The sequence below is a fragment of the Dermochelys coriacea genome, chromosome 3, assembly GCF_009764565.3.
Source record: "Dermochelys coriacea isolate rDerCor1 chromosome 3, rDerCor1.pri.v4, whole genome shotgun sequence".
Lineage (NCBI taxonomy): Eukaryota > Metazoa > Chordata > Testudines > Dermochelyidae > Dermochelys > Dermochelys coriacea.
This window is the reverse complement of record NC_050070.1, coordinates 196,740,387-196,761,799: the sequence shown is the minus strand read 5'-3', so window position 1 is coordinate 196,761,799 and position 21,413 is coordinate 196,740,387. Positions and strand designations below refer to the sequence as shown.

At 41.6% G+C, this 21,413-nt stretch overlaps 1 protein-coding gene across 18 annotated transcripts in view; it reads left to right on the top strand.

Annotated features, from left to right (window-relative positions):
* The window catches only part of EHBP1 (EH domain binding protein 1), a 320,670-nt gene that overhangs the window by 55,385 nt on the left and 243,872 nt on the right, over nucleotides 1-21,413 (top strand). For all 18 annotated transcript variants that reach the window (XM_038394218.2, XM_038394219.2, XM_043512052.1 and 15 more), the window contains exons 3-4: nucleotides 2,396-2,453; nucleotides 15,690-15,785. In XM_038394218.2, coding sequence (XP_038250146.1) covers nucleotides 2,396-2,453; nucleotides 15,690-15,785 — 154 coding nt within the window. The remainder of the gene's footprint in view (nucleotides 1-2,395; nucleotides 2,454-15,689; nucleotides 15,786-21,413) is intronic.

Genomic DNA, 21,413 nt, shown 5'->3' with positions numbered 1-21,413 from the left:
ATTCATAAATGAGCTGGCAAAAATGATAAACAGTGAGGTGGCAAAATTTGCAGATGATACAAAATTACTCAAGATAGTGAAATCCAATGCAAACAGCAAAGAAATACAAAAGGATCTCACAAAACTGGGCAACAAAATGGCTGATAAAATTCAGTGTTGATAAATGAAAAGTAATGCACATTGGAAAATATAATCCCAACTATACATACAAAATGATGGGGTCTAAATTAGCTGTTGTCACTCAAGAAAGAGATCTTGGAGTCATTGTGGATAGTTCTCTGGAAACATCTGTGCAATGTACAGCGTCAGTTAAAAAAGCGAACAGAATTGTAGGAACCACTGGGAAAGGGATAGATAAATATCATAATGCCACAATATAAATCCATAAATACTGTGTACAGTTCTGGTTGCCCCATCTAAAAAAAAAGATATATTAAAATTGGAAAAGGTACAGAGAAGGGCAACAAAATGATTAGGGATATGGGAGATGAGGATAGATTAATAAAACAGGGAATTTTCAGCTTGGAAAAGAGACCACTAAGGAAGGATATAATAGAGATCTATAAAATCATGAATGGTGTGGAGAAAGTGAATAAGGAAGTGTTGTATACCCCTTCACATAACACAAGAATCAGTGATCAGCCAATAAAAAGAAAAGGAGTACTTGTGGCACCTTAGAGACTAACAAATTTATTTGAGCGTAAGCTTTTGTGAGTCTCTAAGGTGCCACGAGTACTCCTTTTTTTTTTGTGGATACAGACTAACATGGTTGCTACTCTGAAACCTGATCAGCCAATGAAATTAATAGGCAGCAGGTTTAAAACCAACAAAAGGAAGTACTACTTCACACAACACATAATTAACTTCTGGAACTCGTTGCCATGGGATGTTGTGAGGGCCAAAAGTATAAGTGGGTTCAAAAAAGAATTAAATAAGTTCATGGTGGATAGGTCCATCAATGGCCATTAGCCAAGATGATCAGGGATGCAATCCTATATTTTGGTGTCCCAAGCTTCTAACTGCCGGAAGCTGCAAATGGATGACAAAGGATGTATCGCTGAATAATTGTTCATTTCCTTCTGAAGCACCTGTCATTGGCCACTGTTGGAAGACAGGATTCTGGTTAGATGGACCATTGGTCTGACCCAGTATGACTGTTCTTATGTTCTTATTGTAGCTTGCAGAAATTACTAACAGTTTGAGGAGGAAGTACATAAATATTATAACTAATTCATAGGGACCTCTCTTACTAGAAAAATGGCTGGTTTTTCACTTTAAAAGAATTGGAGAATTATTAAGTGTTATAAATTCAACAAGAAAATGGTTTGAGCATTGCCGTTCAATAACACCAATTTAAAATGTTCAGAGTGCAGTATTGTCCTTATTTTAACCTCATTTACTGAGTGTTTTGATTGCATCATACTGGGAAATGTTCCTTTATTAGAGATAATCCCCACCCCCTTTTTTGTATTTATAAAGAAGATCTGACCTTTAAAAATAAAGAGGGGTGGGAGGTTGTTACCAGAAATTTCTAAAAGTGTTTGTCTACTGATTTCCCTGGAAGTCTTTTTGGACAACTCAAGAGCTAGTAGGATTGTGACAATTAGCAAGGAAGCAAAACTTGAGAAATAGAAAGGGAAAGGGAAATTTATTCACACTCTTCAAAATTCTTTGTTGAACTTGATAGGTGCTAACAACTGCAAATACTTGAAAAATGATTGCCAGGAGAGCTCTCTTTATTAAAGATTCAACAGTTTGTTCCTTCAGTTAAGAGCAGAGAAAGATCCCATTCTTTATCTCTGATCCCTCAAGAAGACCTCAAGCAAAAACAGGAAATACAATACTTGATGCTCTTGATATTTCTAAGGTAATTGCATAGGAAGGTACTTTTTTGAAAAAGCCCTTTCAAGCTTTTGGTTTAAATATATTAATATAAATATATGTAAAACAAAATAAAGCCATGACTGCAATTGTTCCCCCTCTGCACACATCCTCTTTAAGTACCATCCGATGAGGAATCCAACTGGATTTTGTGCTTGTGTTTATTATGTGCGCTGATTTGTTTCAAAGGCTTACATTTAATGAAGCCAGATTTTCAAAAGCAAACTGTGGACAGAATCCTGGTTTCTGATCTACAGAGCAGTTCTCTACTCTACTCTGCTTTGCCTTTGGGAGTTGTATGCATTCAGGGAGAGCAGAATATGCAGGTTGATATTGCTGTACTGATTGCTGTAAGCACAGAATTATTTTTCCTTTTAAATGACTAAACTTGAGAGTGCTTTTAAGATAATGCTATATGTAAAATATATTTGTTCACCAAGGATGTAATTTTTATGGTAAACCATTTATTTAATGGTCTTACTGTAAATTAAACTGTTTGTGTGTTCTTCAACAGGCAGCCAGATAAACTAGTGGTGGTTTGGACAAGAAGAAGCCGAAGGAAATCTTCTAAGGTTAGTTGACTGCTTAGTAATACCCAACTTCAGTAAACAGTGCAGTTGGCTGTTTTATTTATTAAGACAAAAATGGACGTTTATTTTATTTTTACTGAATTTGGCCCTAAAGTGCTTCCACTTTTACCGTTGAGACTAATTTATAGAAACATTTATAGAAAAACTCCAATGTCATTTTAGGCATGTATGCAGCACCAAGTATACAGCATACAGCTTAATAATAATTAACAATTATAAGTTATTAATTTCTAGATCTAATTATAAAGAAGAATCACTCTTAAAAGTAACAAAAACAAAAGTCTTAAACATAATAAAAACATTAATAAGGAAACTGCCACCTTTGCAATAGGAGGATATAAAGTAGGAGTAAGAGACTGGTTTTGCCTCTACGCAGCCCTGGAAATCAGAAAGTTTCAAAGCAGATTCTTTCACTTGGATGTTGTATCTACAGACGGGGCCTCTGTTGGGAAGTTACATTGACACTGAAATTGTCAGTCATTTCTAAACACTCCTGCTATTTCTTTGTGTATATTTTTATGTAGTAAATAATCTTTTCTAATCCTGGGGTAAATCCTGTTCTCCCAATTCCAGAAAACTCTAACAAACAAATACACATGCAGGGGTAGCAAAACCCAAAAGTAGAACTACCACCTTGTTTGCACTACAAGAGGGCACAGATAGTAGAAAGGTTTACTTCTACACTTATGGCTGCATGTAGAATACAGACAACGCATTCCCAGCTAGCACAGATTAGCAGTGTAGACGGTAAGGCATGGTTTAGGTTAGTCGAGTCATACATGCCCGAACGCCCAGGTATATATCCTACACATGGCCAAGCAGTGCTTTCCATGTCTATAATGCTAATTTTAGCATCTTTCTGCCTCCCCACTTGCTGGTGGAGCTTTTCCTTGCTATGTGTGTAGCTATACACTGCAGTGACAAGTGTGGACACAGCCTGCCTTTCTCTGTGGCATGTAGCTACATGTGTATTGCCTGTATTCTACGCACTGCCATAAGTGTAGACGTAGTCATAATGAGAACTCTATACCCCCTTGCGTGCCATGGTGTGACACCCTGCCCCAGCTCGCCAAAAATTCCTACAGAGAGAACAGGAAAATACTGTGTACTCTTTTCTGTTACCAATAGTAGCTGCTGCTTGCGCAGGTGCCCTAACATCTACTTGCTGATTTCTTGTCCTCACAACCATTGCCTATTTTCCTTTTACACGGGGCCTTCTTATGGGACAAGATCCTTTCCATAATAGGAAATTTCTAAAATTAGTTGTTAAATGTTGGATAATTATTTCAATTAAACAGAGAGGTCTCATCTCCTCTTTGTCCATGGGTGTAGCTCAGAATAACATTAATGGCAACTCACCAAAAAGAATGGTATTCTTTTTACTGTTACCCTCCCCTTAGCATGTCCGTGCTTTCTGCTGTTTGTCACACATACTTGTTGTGTTTTGTCTTAAACTAGGCGGTAAACTGTTTCAGGTTTCCTTCTGTTTGTACAGTGCTTAGTACAATGAAGCCAGGATCCTGATTGGGACTTTGGATACTACCACAGTACAAAAAAAATAATATCCCTGTGCGCATTCTAAATTTCGCTTTAGTTTTTGCATGGAAGTGTGACAAAAGATCCTGTAGAACACTAAAATAAAACTCAAACGCATTTTTAAATAAAAAATGTCTTGTTAGATGGTAGGGTATTTAGGCACAATTGATTAGTTTGCTGGTTAGAGATTATGTTCAAACTCTTGTTTAGTGTTCAAACAGATGGCATATCTGGAATTCATTAGGGTCGGATGCAGGGGTGTCTGCTCATGCATATGACATATGACCTGGGGCCTTAGTTATTGCGGATTTTAATTTAATTCAGGAGACAAAACTGGTCTATCATTGGCTGTGGAGCATCAGTTTTCAGCTGAGCTTGCATCCCCTAAACTACAGAATTTTTAGACACTCCTGCTTGCTTTGTCCAAATTTTGATTATCCAGCATTATAGACAAACCTATCAATGTCAGCAGGTAATATAGTGGTTGATCTTCATAAGACTAAGAATAGTCCTGTAACATATCATCGGAGGATGGTTAAGGGGACGTACAAAGATATTTTTTTAAATTTGCATTGCCAAATGTCTGCAAGTACTGTACCTAGAGTAAGACGTAACTTTTTTTTTTAAATTAGGTAGCTGACATGATTTTGCTTCATTTGAAATCTTTGTCTCCTAGACTATAGATCAATAAAGATTCCTAAACTCTTAGTCATTCTGCCAGTAAAACACATTACTATACATGTTGTCTGTTCATCTAAGTGCTTTCTTGGAAGTGAGTCAAATCAAGACTACTTTTTATTTTATTTTACACAGACACTGTGCCCAAGAAGTACCTAAGCATGAATCATATCCCAAGTGTTCCTATATTTTTTCATTTATTTGTGGGGCAGGGAAGAGATATCAGTTAAGTTTTCTCTGAGAAGAAATTTTTATTCCCAGGCAATCAATGTAATAAAAATGTGAAAATGGGGAAGAAGTCAGAAGACCCACCCCTAACAAATGACTACAGCCCACAAAAATGTAACTCAAACAGAAAGATAACAATTGTGTAACTTGTGAACAGTACATTTAACTAATGTAATGTTAAGGTGTTGGTGCCATTTGCCCCAAACACATTCTTACTAAGGAAACTACAAATAATACTTCAGCTTTGAGAAAGAACGTGAGACTTCATCCACTGCCCTTTTTTTATTTAATACCTTACTGGGAGATGAGTAAGCTAATGATTATTATGAAGGACTGGTAATGACTCCATAGCTAAGGTTGCATAAAAATGTTAGGTTGTAACAGGTTTTGCGAAATGGTGCAGCCAGATTACAATAGCCATATTGACTACAACATGCTAACGGAGATCATTATCCAAAGGATGGTATGTATGATGGGTAGATATTATGCCAGCATGACATCATCTGGCATAATATCGACTCTAATTCAAAGTTAAATAATTTAGAGCCCTGTTTTGGAATTCCCTCCCCTAGGGCTTCTCTGAATTTAGATACATTTACACAGACATGTTAAAACATGACTTGTTTGTGTAACTGGGCAATTCTGACTTGCAGGACTGGTATTTACAACACAGGATGATAATCAAAAGTCTTGCTAAATTTGGCAGAATTCCTGAGCAAGTCTTAAAACGGGGCTGACCTTTTTCTTTCAAACCCTCCACCCCCCACAAAACGCGTCAATTTGTTAGGCACAAATGTACCTTTCTTTCTTTAAAATCAAGAACACACATCTGATTGCATCTTTCCAAGCCTACTTTGTACACCCACCAAACATACAGTTATATTACAAAATTTACATTATTCTAGGCAGAGCTATAAAGTTAAGGTTGCCTAACACTTTCCATTTTTTTGGTTGCTTATAATAATACAGTTCAATATAAGCCACAAGTACTCCTTTTCTTTTTGCAAATACAGACTTACACGGCTGCTACTCTGAAATCTGTCATTATGCAAGGCACCGAATTTAGCCGTATGGAGTGGAAATCTATCAACTTCATGTTGTTAGTCTCTAAGGTGCCACAAGTACTCCTTTTCTTTTTGCGAATACAGACTAACACGGCTGCTACTCTGAAAACAGTTCAATATAGTGTAATTACTGTTTTTTCAATTTCTTTTTTAAACTTAGGAAAAAAAACTATTTTGAAAGAAAGTTATTTAGCTTGCAAAGTTAAGCACTCAAAAGCTAGGAAGAGCCAGAATTAAAGTTGCCTGTTCAAGCTCAATTAGGGTGACCAGATGTCCTGATCTTATAAGGACAGTCCCAATTTTGGGGTCTTTTTCTTATATAGGCTCCTATTATCCTCCACCCCGTGCCGATTTTTGACATTTGCTGTCTGGTCACCCTAAGCTCAGTTCATCCCCTTTGTGTGCATGCATTATGACACAGTCTTTAATTACATGATCACAAGCTATTTTACTACAAGATCCCTCTTCATTACAGTGCACATGATGGACAGTGCTCAGGGAATGACGTAGAAGGTGTGTATTGAATGAAACAGAGGACTGCAGGAGCGGTTGGTCTCCTGGTTAAGGCAGCTGAATGCCATCTTGGAGATTTGGAGTCTATCCCTTCCTCTCCCATATAATTCGTACATGATGCTAGGCATGTCATATAAACCAGTTTTTCACACAGGGCCACTAACTGTGTTCCTCATTTTCTGGGTACCCAACTGGAGACATCTGGAGCCTTATTTGCAGAAGTCCTAGGCACTTGCAGCTGCAACCAAAATCAATTGGAGTTGTTCTTAGAACATATAAAGTGCCGTACAAATGCTAAGTGCTCTGAAAAATTAGCTCATAGGTATCTCAAGTTGGGCACCCAAAATTAGTTGACGCTTTAAGTCGTCTGTTTGGGATTCCTCTGATGTGTGGAAGCCCTCAACAGACACGCAGCTACCACAACCAGCTCCTGTGCCTCCCTTCCCACAGCCCCTGGTTCAAGGGGTCATCTTTGGACCAGGAAGGAGAAATGGCTGGGTTGTGCTGTACTCTAGCTGTCCCCAGATAGTATATTGCTCCTATGGAACTGTTGCTAGCTGGAGCAAGTTAGAGTTGAGTTGCTAGCTGGAGCAAGTGTTGTATCAACCAGGCAAGGTACTAATACGCTTCAACAGGACTTTATTTTCAAAGTGGAAACCTTTTTACCAAGCTGCTGCTGCACCCTCCGTAGCTCTCTCCCAGCTTCTCCTCCTCCTGTCCTTTCAGACTCCCAACAGCCAGTGCTCCCAATTCTAATAATTACAAGCAACATCTAAACACCACAGCAAGTTAGAGCAGAGGTGGGCAAACTATGGCCCGCGGGCCACATCTGGTCCATGAGACTGTCCTGCCCGGTCCCTGAGCTCCTGGCCTGGGAGGCTTGTCCCCGGCCTGACCCGCTGCTGCTCTGTGCTACGTAGTGCGGCTGCCTGTCCTGCTGCAGCCACCCCACCAGCCACTGGTGCTCCAGGCAACACAGTAAGGAGGCAGGGAGCGGCGGGGTTGGATAGAGGGCAGGGAAGTTCGGGGGTGGTGGTCAGGGGACAGGGGTGTGGATGGGGGTTGGGGAAGTCAGAGGGCAGGGAACAGGGTGGTTGAATGGGAGCAGGGGTCCTGGGGAGGCAGTCAGGAAGGAGGGGGGGCTGGATGGGGCAGCAGGGGGCAGTCAGGGGCAGGAGTTCCAGGGGCAGTCAGGGGACAAAGAGAAGGAGTAGTTGGATGTGGCAGGGGTCCCGGGAGGGCCGTCAGGAAGGAGGGGGGGTTGGATGGGGCAGCAGGGGGCGATCAGGAACAGGGAGTCCAGGGGAAGTCAAGGAGAAGGGGTGATTGGATGGGGCAGGGGTCCCGGGGGAGCAGTCAGGAAGGAGAGGGGGGAGTTGGATGGGGTGGTGGGGGGCAGTTAGGAGCGGAAGGTCCGGGGGTGGTCAGTGGACAGAGAGCTGGGGGTGGATGGGGCAGGGGTCCCCAGGGGGCTGTCAGGGAACAGGGGGGTTGGATGGGGCAGGAGTCCCGGGGGGGCGGGCAAGGGGCGAGAAGCAGGGGGGTCGGATAGGGGGAAGGGGCCAGGCCATGCCTGGCTGTTTGGGGAGGCACAGCCTCCCCTAACAGGCCCTCCATACAATTTCAGAAACCTGATGCAGCCCTCAGGCCAAAAGGTTTGCCCGCCCCTGAGTTAGTCACCCTGCTCTAAGCTGCGTTGGTGCTGGAGCAGAGAATCAGGATGCTATCATTGGTTGCTAGCTCTCCGCTTCTCTTTTTTCCCCCTCTCCTGAGATGCCCTTGATGACACTGGAGAAGGGGGGCCCTTAGGAAAGAGCAACTCCCCTAAGCTCCCCTCAGTCAGGCTCCTTCCCTGTTCTCCTAGGGCCTTCTACAGCCTGGCAGAGAAGTAAGCAACGGAGCAGCTAGTGCTGTTCTCGTCTCCCTCCTCTGCAGTGCATGAGGCGGCCAGCAAGGTGCTGCGGAGCAGGAAAAGCAGCTGCTCAGAGCATTGCTGGCTCACATTAGGGATCCTCTTGGGACTGCAGCAGAAGTGGTGAGACACATTTGGGAAGAAGGTGGTGTCGGGGCTGAACCAAACACTTAACACTTGTGTTTAAAAATTGCAGGGCATCATGGCTTGTGTATTTTCAATTCATGATCAAATATAAATTTGCTCCGTCATTTGCTATAATTAGAGTCTCAAAGGCCACAAGTTGGACACTACTGTCACAAGTTGGATATCTACTTTTCTTTCTTCCTTCAAAACTTCACCGATGAAGAGCTACCCAGTGGTGTTTAGTGACCTTATGTATGAGACCAGTATTCCTGCTTTTTGACCTTCTTAAAATCTGTTAGGGTTTTTTCATTTGGCCTTTTGAAGATTGATGTATCTAATGCACACTAACCTTGGTGTCTGAGCAGAAATCAATCTGAAGGACTGTAATCTCCATCCTGCCTTGTATTACATTAGTTCACGTCTAGTTGTTTTTGCTTTGTTTTGGTGTTTTTTAAATAAGAGACGTGTACTAGTTAAAATGCGGGCAGGAGGGGGGCAGGGTTCTAAATGCTACTGTGTGTCACAGTGAAGTGCCACTGGTGAATATTTAGGTTGTGATTTTGGAAAGGTTTTTCATTTTGCACCAAAGGTGGTACCTTCTGTGGCCATCCTGATACCTGGCAAGGGTTCCAAAGTAGAGGGCCTGCCCCTAAGAAAGCTGGCTGGGTCCTTGTTCATTGCTTCTGTCATGTTTGGTTTCAGGGAGCATGGCAGTCATGGAAATAGCCAGGGCTCAGTACATTGAGGGTAATTGCCAGGGGAGCCAGTATAGTATATGGAGCACTGGAGTGGTGTGCTCTCATCCTCCTGTGTTGCTTAATAAACGGGCTATTACATTTGGAGCCAGCTGGAACTGCTTCAACCTTCTCTTTCATCTCCAGGTACAGAGCATTGCAGCAAAGCATGTGCATGTTACTTTTTCACCCAAGAGCTTGCAATGTTCCCCTGCACCAGTTACTAGTATATAAGAAATGACCATTTGCTCAAATATTTCTCTTTCCTGTTCTGCAAAACCAATACATTCCTGTGTGCTACATGTGGAGTGTCTGTTTTGTGTTGTTAACGACAAAACTATTTAAGTTTTGAGACTTGCACAGATCTGTTATGGGTCAAAACAGGCGATTCTCTGTAACCAGATCTGAATTATTGACCACAGATCAGATATTTCCGAAGGGCAGTCCACGAATTGAGCACAACATCTAGGCCCCCAGCAGGTTATATATGCATTCTGGTGATAGATCTCTTACAGAGGAATATCTTAATTATCCCGGCCTATACATTGATAGTTTTCAAGCTGTCCTTAAAGATCTCTTCTCTTACTGGGACAAGAAGGCAAAAACCAAAACCCACCAAGCCTTACAGTCTGTGCTCAAACATTGCATCATTATGATGCATCAATTTGTGGAGTCCTATTTGTCACGATAACCCAACTTTGCAAAAATAAATTTATTTATAAAGCAGGTAATTCCTATTATAAGCGTAAATAAGGAAAACAGTCATGAGAGAATTCCAAAGGTCAGAAGATCCTAAAATTCTTATCTGAACCTATGGAACCCAACAACAGTCTTCGATTTTCTCACACATTACTGTCCCCCACCCCAATTGTTCATCTATCTACCTGTACAGTTTTCGAGTATTGGGGTGATGAGGCATGTTGCCACTTGTAGCATCTTTGTGGCATATTTCACCAATCTTTCCTCTCCTCCCAGGTGTTTCTTCATTTAAAGTGCCCTGGGTGTTGCAGCATCTCCTCACTTTCTCTCTGCGGGATTGGTGCTTTTTACTCTGTACTCCTTCCTGAAAAGGCTACTGCTGCTGGTGACTGGCTAGTGAGTGAGGCAGCCAACAATAGAGGTCCCTCTATACAGGCTGCTGCTCTCTCCCTAGCCTCAGGGGGCAGGGGGTGGTGGGAGGGATGATGAAGACAGGGAGTGAGGCAGCCAGTGGCAATGTTTTTGTCCATCCAGGCTGCATCGGAGCCAGGGCAACAGAGAAGCAGTGAAAGATGCAAACAGGGAAGGAGGCTGTGTAGGGGAGGAGGAAGGAGAGTCTGGAAGGCACAGCTGTGGGAACTGTGGCCTGAGGTGATAATTGCAGTGGAAACATAATGTTCAGGCCTAGCAGCCAGCTCCTAGAGAGAGACGGCTGGTCAGGATCCAGAACATGGGGAGAGTGGGTAATATTGGGGTTGTTGGCATGTTTACCACATGTAGGTGGCAAAATCTTGCCCATTTACCAAAGCAAAGGCCTATGTTTTGGATGATTAAAATATAGTCAGTGTAGCTGTATGCCTACATGATGAGTCTGTAAGGGCATCCTCCCTCCTTTGCCTCCCCCTGTCAAGACCCCTCAATATAGGGACCCTTGGTCTGAGAAATAACATTTTGTTATATTACTCTTAATGATGATTTTAAATACTCAAAGTATTCTCTATTAACTAATAGGCCTCCCCCTATTTTGCACCCTCTGCTTTCTCCTGCACCAACCCAGGGGTTATCTTTGCCTGTCATGTTGCCTGGTTGGTGCAGTCCTATATTCCAAAGCCAAATGGCATATAACATCATCCAGCTAATAAAGGGATAGCTTTGCTTTAAAAGCTCATTAAGTAGGACTTTCAGTCTCTCACTCTCTGCTTTTGATAACCTGCATTTCATGTATCCGTAATGCATGCTGATTTGTTTTAGGATTCTCCATTTTTTACAGTCTCACCAACTAGCCTGATGAGGAGAGGAGACTGGTAAATCCCCTTGTACGCAGAATTCTGCTGAATTATAGAATGCTTGGTTTTGATTGTATGTACAAAATTTTTTACAGTATAAAAATGGGAAAAGTATTGCCAACCCCAAGTGTTCAGAAAACATGGGTCAGGCCCAAAAAATCATGAGGCTAACTTAAAATTCATGAAAAAAAGAAAAGGAGTACTTGTGGCACCTTAGAGACTAACAAATTTATTTGAGCATAAGCTTTCGTGAGCTACAGCTCACTTCATCGGATGCATTCAGTGGAAAATACAGTGGGGAGATTTATATACATACACAGAGAACATGAAATGATGGGTTTTATCATACACACTGTAAGGAGAGTGATCACTTAAGATGAGCTATTACCAGCAGGAAGGAGGGGGGAAGGAGGAAAACCTTTTGTGGTGATAATTAAGGTGAGCTATTTCCAGCAGTTAACAAGAACGTCTGAGGAACAGTGGAGGGTGGAGTAGGGGAGAAATAACATGGGGAAATAGTTTTACTTTATGTAATGACCCATCCATTCCCAGTCTCTATTCAAGCCTAAGTAAATTGTATCCAGTTTGCAAATTAATTCCAATTCAGCAGTCTCTCGTTGGAGTCTGTTTTTGAAGTTTTTTTTGTTGAAGGATAGCCACTCTCAGGTCTGTAATCGTGTGACCGGAGAGATTGAAGTGTTTTCCGACTGGTTTTTGAATGTTATAATTCTTGACGTCTGATTTGTGTCCATTTATTCTTTTACGTAGAGACTGTCCAGTTTGACCAATGTACATTGCAGAGGGGCATTGCTGGCACATGATGGCATATATCACATTGGTAGATGCGCAGGTAAATGAATTTCTGATAGTGTGGTTGATGTGATTAGGCCCTATGATGGTGTCCCCTGAATAGATTTGTGGACAGAGTTGGCAACGGGCTTTGTTGCAAGGATAGGTTCCTGGGTTAGTGGTTCTGTTGTGTGGTGTGTGGTTGCTGGTGAGTATTTGCTTCAGATTGGGGGGCTGTCTGTAAGCAAGGACTGGCCTGTCTCCCAAGATCTGTGAGAGTGATGGGTCGTCCTTCAGGATAGGTTGTAGATCCTTAATGATGTGTTGGAGAGGTTTTATTTGGGGGCTGAAGGTGATGGCTAGTGGCGTTCTGTTATTTTCTTTGTTGGGCCTGTCCTGTAGTAGGTGACTTCTGGGTACTCTTCTGGCTCTGTCAATCCGTTTCTTCACTTCAGCAGGTGGGTATTATAGTTGTAAGAATGCATGATAGAGATTTTGCAGGTGTTTGTCTCTGTCTGAGGGGTTGGAGCAAATGCGGTTATATCGTAGAGCTTGGCTGTAGACAATGGATCGTGTGGTGTGATCTAGATGAAAGCTAGAGGCATGCAGGTAGGAATAGCGGTCAGTAGATTTCCGGTATAGGGTGGTGTTTATGTGACCATCGCTTATTAGCACCGTAGTGTCCAGGAAGTGGATCTCTTGTGTGGACTGGTCCAGGCTGAGGTTGATGGTGGGATGGAAATTGTTGAAATCATGGTGGAATTCCTCAAGGGCTTCTTTTCCATGGGTCCAGATGATGAAGATGTCATCAATGTAGTGCAAGTAGAGTAGGGGCATTAGGGGACGAGAGCTGAGGAAGCGTTGTTCTAAGTCAGCCATAAAAATGTTGGCATACAGTGGGGCCATGCGGGTACCCATCGCAGTGCTACTGATTTGAAGGTATACATTGTCCCCAAATGTGAAATAGTTATGGGTGAGGACAAAGTCACAAAGTTCAGCCACCAGGTTAGCCGTGACATTATCGGGGATACTGTTCCTGGTGGCTTGTAGTCCATCTTTGTGTGGAATGTTGGTGTAGAGGGCTTCTACATCCATAGTGGCTAGAATGGTGTTTTTAGGAAGATCACCGATGGATTGTAGTTTCCTCAGGAAGTCAGTGGTGTCTCGAAGATAGCTGGGAGTGCTGGTAGCGTAGGGCCTGAGGAGGGAGTCTACATAGCCAGACAATCCTGCTGTCAGGGTGCCAATGCCTGAGATGATGGTGCATCCAGGATTTCCAGGTTTATGCATCTTGGGTAGCAGATAGAATACCCCAGATTGGGGTTCCAGGGGTGTGTCTACTCTACTTGTGCTACATTGATGACATCATCATCATCTGGACCCATGGAAAAGAAGCCCTTGAGGAATTCCACCATGATTTCAACAATTTCCATCCCACCATCAACCTCAGCCTGGACCAGTCCACACAAGAGATCCACTTCCTGGACACTACGGTGCTAATAAGCGATGGTCACATAAACACCACCCTATATCGGAAACCTACTGACCGCTATTCCTACCTTTCTTTTTTGCGAATACAGACTAACACGGCTGCTACTCTGAAACCTGTTAAAATTCATGAGATTTAAAAAAAATATATATTGGGTTCATTTTATTTGCCATCTGGTTTCTCGACCTTGAGGGTGCACTTTGGACACGTTTTCAAGCATTACTTTGCAACCATGAGGGCGAGAAATTCTCTGCTTTTGATAATCTGCATGTCAGGTAACCATAATGCATGTTGTTTTGTTTCACATTCTCCATTTTTTACTGTTTCACCAACTAGCCTGATGAGGAGAGGAGACTGGTAAATCCCCCTCTACCCAGACTTTAGATGAAACTGTAAACATCAGCAACTCTGTAGGAGTGAATAAAAATAACAGGAAAACAATAAGAATGTTCTAAATATATCTGCAAAGATAAATGGCTTTGGGCAGCATGGAAAACAAGCTGGATCCTACCAATGGTTCCCTGCAGGACTTTATTCTTAGATACTCCCTCCGTCCCCTTCCATCTCTCCCTCAATCTCTTGACCTTCTCTCTCACACCCTGCTAGAAGCTGCTGCCACTTCTCTTGTGGCTCCACACAACAGGGAATCAACAGAGGGAACAGAGCCAGAAGGCAGATAGGCTGCCTGTAGTAGTGGCAACTTAGTGTCCTCTGGTGGCCTAAAGGAACTACTACAGTTCCTTTTGATAACGAAGCTGGATGTGTAAGGAGCTGTGCAGGCTGCAGGAATGCTTGATAGGGCTGTCAAGTGTGTGACTATCATGTGAGATGAAGCACTGTTTATAATGCACAGCATTATAGTGGTGAATTAGTTTCCTTCTTCTACTAAATGAGGATGTTTTTCAATCATTATCTTTCCCACCAGGGTGTATGGAATTCTGTAACTAAAATTGGCCACTGGGCAGCTGGCTAAATTTGAGGTGTGGTATCTGCACTAAATTTTAACCCAGAAGAGACCTTTTAAAACCCTCTTGAAAATTTTAGTTTGCTGACATGACCAACAGGGCCATGCCACCATAACAATTAATTGCTACAAAACCCAATGTGTACTCTTAGTAACACCGTCCTATCTCCAAATGTGTTATAACCAGGGTAATTATATTTGAGTTTATTGTACCTGTAACCCAAGTTACGTTAGCCTTATGCTAGTAATAGTGTTGTTATAAAAATCATACACTGAAGTGCTGGATGTTGCAAAGAACATATAACTAATATGAACAATGTTTGATACTGTAGAATTTAAAAACTCAGTTAATTTGATGCAAATAATAATAGTTTATAACTTTTTCTCAAAATAAGAAAAACAGGTAGTTAGAAACAGCCATGCTACTCAGCGGCCCCCCTTATATTAGTATATATTCATTTATATTTCCATAGTTATCCAAAGTTTTCCTCCATACTAACTGAACTAGATTCTGAAACTCACACTTCATGGTGTTCACTGTTTTAGTGGAAAGTATGCAGCTCCACATGTTGGAATGATTTGCTCAGGTCTTTAGAGTTAGTCTCTTTTTACTTCATTTTATCCTGGTCACTTCTCTTTTAGTCATAGGTACTTAACTGTTAATTCTTTATAGGTTTAAATGTTTCAGAGGCATTTAGTGTGTACTATAAATGGGTGCTTTATTTTTTTTCAAATAAAACAAAAATAAGTCAGTTTTATTAAAATCTGAATATGGCTACTGAGCATGCACAATGGCAACTCTTAATTATTTGCTTTAAAGGAAAGCATTCCATAGTCTGAAACATGTGTCAAAGGTCTGTATTCACCATTTTATGAACTTGTACTTGCAGGATGCTCAATGTTGTGGCCCTGATATAGGCATTGTGCTTAATTGCTTTGCAAGATCAGGATCAGAGCACTCAGCACCTGGCTAGAGTGAGCCTTGTGTGACTGCGTAACTCCTATCAATGGTGCGAGTTCCTTCTGATCTCAGCGGTTTGTCTTACTGTGTTTAATAGAATTGTAAATTTATGAAAGCAGGGTTTTTTTTGGAGCTAATCATCAATACACACGCATGCATGCACACACTGACTTCCAGGGGAGTTGGAGCAGATGTTTTATGATGGACTGACTCAATTATTGTTTCTTTTTTTCTTTTAGGCCCATAGCTGGCAACCTGGAATCAAAAATCCGTACCGTGGTGTGGTGGTATGGCCTGTCCCTGAAAACATTGAAATCACTGTGACACTTTTTAAGGTAGATTTTTAATGTTTCATTTTAACTCATTTTATAAGGCATAAGATATTTCCTGAAGTCTTACACACAGAAGTGCCTTCTTTCATGGGGCCCGATCCTGTAGTTCTTGTCAAGTCATTATCTGCATACCTAAAAGTTCACAGTTTAAGTATGAGAGAGAATTAAGACCCCTTGCAAACACTTAGCCATGTGCTTGACTTACCAGCACATTCAAATAGTCCCATTGAACTCCTCAGGGCTGCTTGCGTCCATAAAATTAAGTACATGCTTATGTGTTTTCAGAATGTCGGTCTAATTTTCCATACAACTGTAATACAGAGTAGTCCGTTTTGCCTAAAAACACTAAGCTGGTAGGAGTCAAAACCTTTTGTGCCTTGACTGTGTGCTCCATCGTTGCAGTCATAGTATTCCTCGTTACGTTTGTTCTGAAACAGAATCTATCTCCAAATATTACAGCATTTCAGGTATGTTATAAAAATGTCACAGTGCTTGTTTAATTGCTACCTTAGGAATTCCTGGAAAACAGAACTATGTTGATGGGAAACATTTAAATAACAGAGAATTTTAGGTCTTTGTGTGGTCTGATTAAAGAAATGATATTTGTTCTAGTATTTCAAAATGGTTTTATTACAGTGAATCTGTGTTCTTATCAGTTTTTGTACATTTAGTCCCAATTCTTATTTACATTCAGACTCCTGTATGATGCTTTGGCAGCAGGGCCAGCCCTTGATCAAATGGCGCCCCAAGAGAATCATCTTCGGCACCTCCCCTCCATTTGTTAAACCTTTGAATATCTTATTTTTTATTGCATTTCATGACTTCGTTGCATGATTTGCATGCATGATTTATCCCTATCATATCCCTGTCATATAAGATGGAATTGCATGCTAGGATCTGTAAATCTGTATTTATACATGCCATATATAAGCAAATGAAAAAAATCATTTCCTCTAAGCTTATAGAAACTTTTTAATTTTAAGAATGACTGAAATGTACTAACATGAAGAAACTGAACTGTGCACCAACATTGGGTGGACCAGTATTAAATAGTGTTACAGTAGGTGACAGCCTTAGAATGTTAACCCTAGTCCTTTAGTTCCAAAAGTCGCTTTTCTCGCCTTTGCCCTCGTGAACTGAAGCACAGCATCAAGGAGGTCTAAAGACTGGCCTGTGGCATTTTCAAGCCATTTTGACCATCCTTGATCGAAGATGTGTTTTAATGAGCCTGAGCTTCGAAAAGCTGTGCTCACCATCCACAGCTGTGACTGGCAGCATGAGCAGAATCCTCAAAGCTATCCACACATTAGGAAAAGTGTCACCATGTGTCAGCATCCGGTGCAGGTCTGTGTAATTGTTCAAGAGTGTCTTCCTGTACACCAGCAGCTTACTAAGGTCATACAAAAACCCCAGGTCTTTTTGTGGTGCTTCATTAGTCCAAACCTTTCTTCAGTGGACACTTGAGCAGTGTCAACAAACGAGCAAAAAAAGAAGTCTCCATTGAATTTTCCTCCAAGCTTCCCATCACCTCATCTCTGCCCTCGTAACCAAACTGTCTCTTCTTCCAATGAATACGAGTTTCCTTGAAGATGGGCTCAACTCTTACGTTTTCCGCCTTTTTTTTTTACAGCAATGATGGCATCTTCAAATACGTTGTCTCTGTAGGCCACAACAAAATCAAAGCAGCTGCTCATCACAGTAGTAATGTTTGCGATGTCCATTGATTGAGTTTATAATGCCTTGCTTACAGTGTTTACTTGGAACAGGATATCGTGCCAAACCACAATTTAGATCAGAAGTTTGAAGTCAGTGATCTGGTTTGCCAGGCTTTGAACCTCATGTCGGATTCCAGCCTCAGCTTTATTTGACTTCACCAGTTCCATCAGGGCATTGTAAACCTCAGTCACTTGGTAATTCACTGGCCTAATGCTGTCAATGTGGCTCTGCCAGCGACTGTCACTTAGTGGCTTCATGGTCAGATTTGTAGCATTGTCCGTGAGGATCTTCCACCTTGATAGTTGATGCTGAAAACGGGCCGTATATCCTTTTCAGTGCTCCGAAGAGAGATACTGAATCTAAAGAAGATGCTGCTGCATCTGACGCAACCAGGCTGAGGGAATGGCAGCCACAAGGCAAAAGAAAGCTCTTGGATTCAGCGCAAGGATCCTGGCATGGATGCCACTGCTTCTTCCCTTCATGTTCACACCGTTGTTATAGCCTTGGCCTCAGCAATCCTGAAGGTTTATTTTATTCTCATTCAAATAATGGGATTTTGGTAAGTAATTGATCTTTAAATATTCAGGGTAAATAGGCCAAATCCCCTGAGATGGGATATTAGATGGATGGGATCTGAGTTACCCAGGAAAGAATTTTCTGTAGTATCTGGCTGGTGAATCTTGCCCATATGCTCAGGGTTTAGCTGATTGCCATATTTGGGGTCGGGAAGGAATTTTCCTCCAGGGCAGATTGGAGAGGCCCTGGAGGTTTTTCACCTTCTTCTGTAGCATGGGGCATGGTTGACTTGAGGGAGGCTTCTCTGCTCCTTGAAGTCTTTGAACCATGATTTAAGGACTTCAATAGCTCAGACATGGGTGAGGTTTTTCATAGGAGTGGGTGGGTGAGATTCTGTGGCCTGCGCTGTGCAGGAGGTCGGACTAGATGATCAGAATGGTCCCGTCTGACCTTAGTATCTATGAATCTATGAATCTAAAACATTCATAAACAGTTCTGTTAACCTATTCCAGTAGATTCATCCACAGACCGGAAACAGATAGGGTTTCTTTATTTGGATACAGCCATCCTCCTTGCCTTCAAATCTTACTGTAAATGACATCTTTTCCCTGTGACTAATGTTGGGAGAGCAGTCCGTTATTACAGTGCAGTACTTCGCTTTGCCAAGCTGTATCAATATGTTATCAAGCGCCTTCCTTGCTGTAAGGTCAGTCATTTCATTTTGAATTGTTTTGCTGCAGAAATGGTCCATAGCTTCTTTGCAAACTACTCGATGTAGGTGCTCATGCATGACCTCGTCACATTTCCCAAAGAGCTCTACCAAACTGAGGAAATTACTGTTATGTTCAGTGAACAACTTACCAGAGGAGCCCCAGAAAGCCAAATTATTTTTGCTGGGAAGAGGGTAATTGAGATGAGATGCTAGAGTACATTCTTGCCATGCTGGGTTTCTACATTAATAATATGCTGGTTTTCTGCATCTGTTTGTTTATTCAGCTTGAGTCTGGACTCGACCTCTATCCATTTGGAGTGGGCCATAAAATGGCTGGGCAACTTTTCATTTTGCTTCAGAGCATCAGCTAAGTTATGCCAGTAATTGTACCCGGATAGTGCAAGCAACAATCTGACTTTCTTGTCAAATATTTTGCAACAAAACCAGAACACTTTGTCAGTTGATTATGAGTAAACTAGTCAACGCCAATTCAGTTTCTTGAGCACTCTTTTGCAGTGTGACCTTTGAGAAGAGTCGCTTCTGCTTATTTACTGGAAATGTCATATTCTCGATTTTTTTCCCAGTCCATTCAAAATTGTTCGTTCAATATTGTCAGAGTTTAGGATCACCAGCCATGAAGCAGGATCTGATGTAGATGTTTGTGGAATGCAGTTTTTCTCACTGCTGGCTCTTTCATCGTTCGAGGTGGATTCTTTATCATTTCACTCCTTTTCATGTAACTCACATTTTTCTTTGTCATTACTCTCCTTTTTATGTGAGCCACATTCTTCTTTATCAGTTTCCTTTATGCCACCAGGAAAATTGGACAATTCTCCATCACTTTCCTCACATTTCCGTTCCTTATTTTCAGGTAAATCTGCTAATTCCTTAGTAATAGGACTTCCATCATTTATGCTTTGCACCTCAATTTCTTCTGTGCTGGGACAGTCGCTATTGCCTAAAGCCCGGTCTGTGTTGTCCTGTTTCAGATATTTTCCAATCAAATTTGCCCTTTACTGCAAACTAGATTGCAGTTGAGCTTTTCACTTCGTATACTGAGCTGCTGAAGGCTATTTTTTTGCGCATTTTTTATTTTCTACGGGGGGAAAACGGAAAATATTAGGGAGATAATCAAGGTGGGCCATTGCCAGCAGTTGACAAGAAAGTTTGAGGAACAGTGGGGAGTGGTGGGGAGGAATAAACATGGGGAAATAGTCTTACTTTGTGTAATGACCCATCCACTCCCAGTCTTTATTCAAGCCTAAGTTAATTGTATCCAGTTTGCAAATTAATTCCAATTCAGCAGTCTCTCGTTGGAGTCTGTTTTTGAAGTTTTTTTTGTTGAAGGATAGCCACTCTCAGGTCTGTAATCGTGTGACTGGAGAGATTGAAGTGTTCTTCGACTGGTTTTTGAATGTTATAATTCTTGACGTCTGATTTGTGTCCATTTATTCTTTTACGTAGAGACTGTCCAGTTTGACCAATGTACATGGCAGAGGGGCATTGCTGGCACATGATGGCATATATCACATTCTCTACGTAAAAGAATAAATGGACACAAATCAGATGTCAAGAATTATAACATTCAAAAACCAGTCGGAGAACACTTCAGTCTCTTTGGTCACTCGATTACAGATCTAAAAGTGGCAATTCTTCAACAAAAAAAACTTCAAAAACTAGACTCCAACAAGAGACTGCTGAATTGGAATTAATTTGCAAACTGGATACAATTAACTTAGGCTTGAATAAATATTGGGAGTGGATGGGTCATTACACAAAGTAAAACTATTTCCCCATGTTTATTCCTCCCCACCACTCCCCACTGTTCCTCAGACATTCTTGTCAACTTCTGGAAATGGCCCACCTTGATTATCACTACAAAAGGTCCCCTCCCTCACCCCCCCAGCTCTCCTGCATAATAGCTCACCTTAAGTGATCACTCGCATTACAGTGTGTATGGTAAGACCCATTGTTTCATGTTCTCTATGTATATAAATCTCCCCGCTGTATTTTCCACTGAATGCATCTGATGAAGTGAGCTGTAGCTCACGAAAGCTTATAATCAAATAAATATGTTAGTCTCTAAGGTGCCACAAGTACTCCTTTTCTTTTTACAGGGACAGTGTAATCCTGGTTTCACCAGCCAGGAAGGAGAGCGCATAGTCATTCTCCTCCTGATCCATTTTTAAAGTTGTTTTAGTTTAACGCTGAATACTTTTCATTTCTCTCTGGCCCCACCCCCTAAAAGAAAATTACACGTGGGTTAAAAAATTGTATCCGATAAATACCATAAAATATTTTTTAAAATAGATAAGGTACAGGGCCCCTGAAAATGGGGGGGAAATCCTTAATCTCTTCTGTTGTAGAAAAAGAACACTGGGATCAAGTTAGGTAAGTGGTAGTGCTGTACTCTGCCCTGTGAAAGTTTTGCGTTTGATTCCCAGTCTCTCTCACTCTGGGTTGAGATGGTCATGAAGTGCTGCAGACGTATCCCACTTACCCCATGGGTTGGCTGGCTGGTGGAGAAGTGAAAAAGGAAGTGCCTAATGTCACACAGTAACAATCCTTCTGGACAGTTGAAGAGTGGATTAATTGATTTGGAAGGCAATCCTATTTATATCTGGTCCTTAACCAGAAAGATGGAGGCTTTAACACTTGAAGTCCTAAGGGTCAGAAATGGCTGTCTT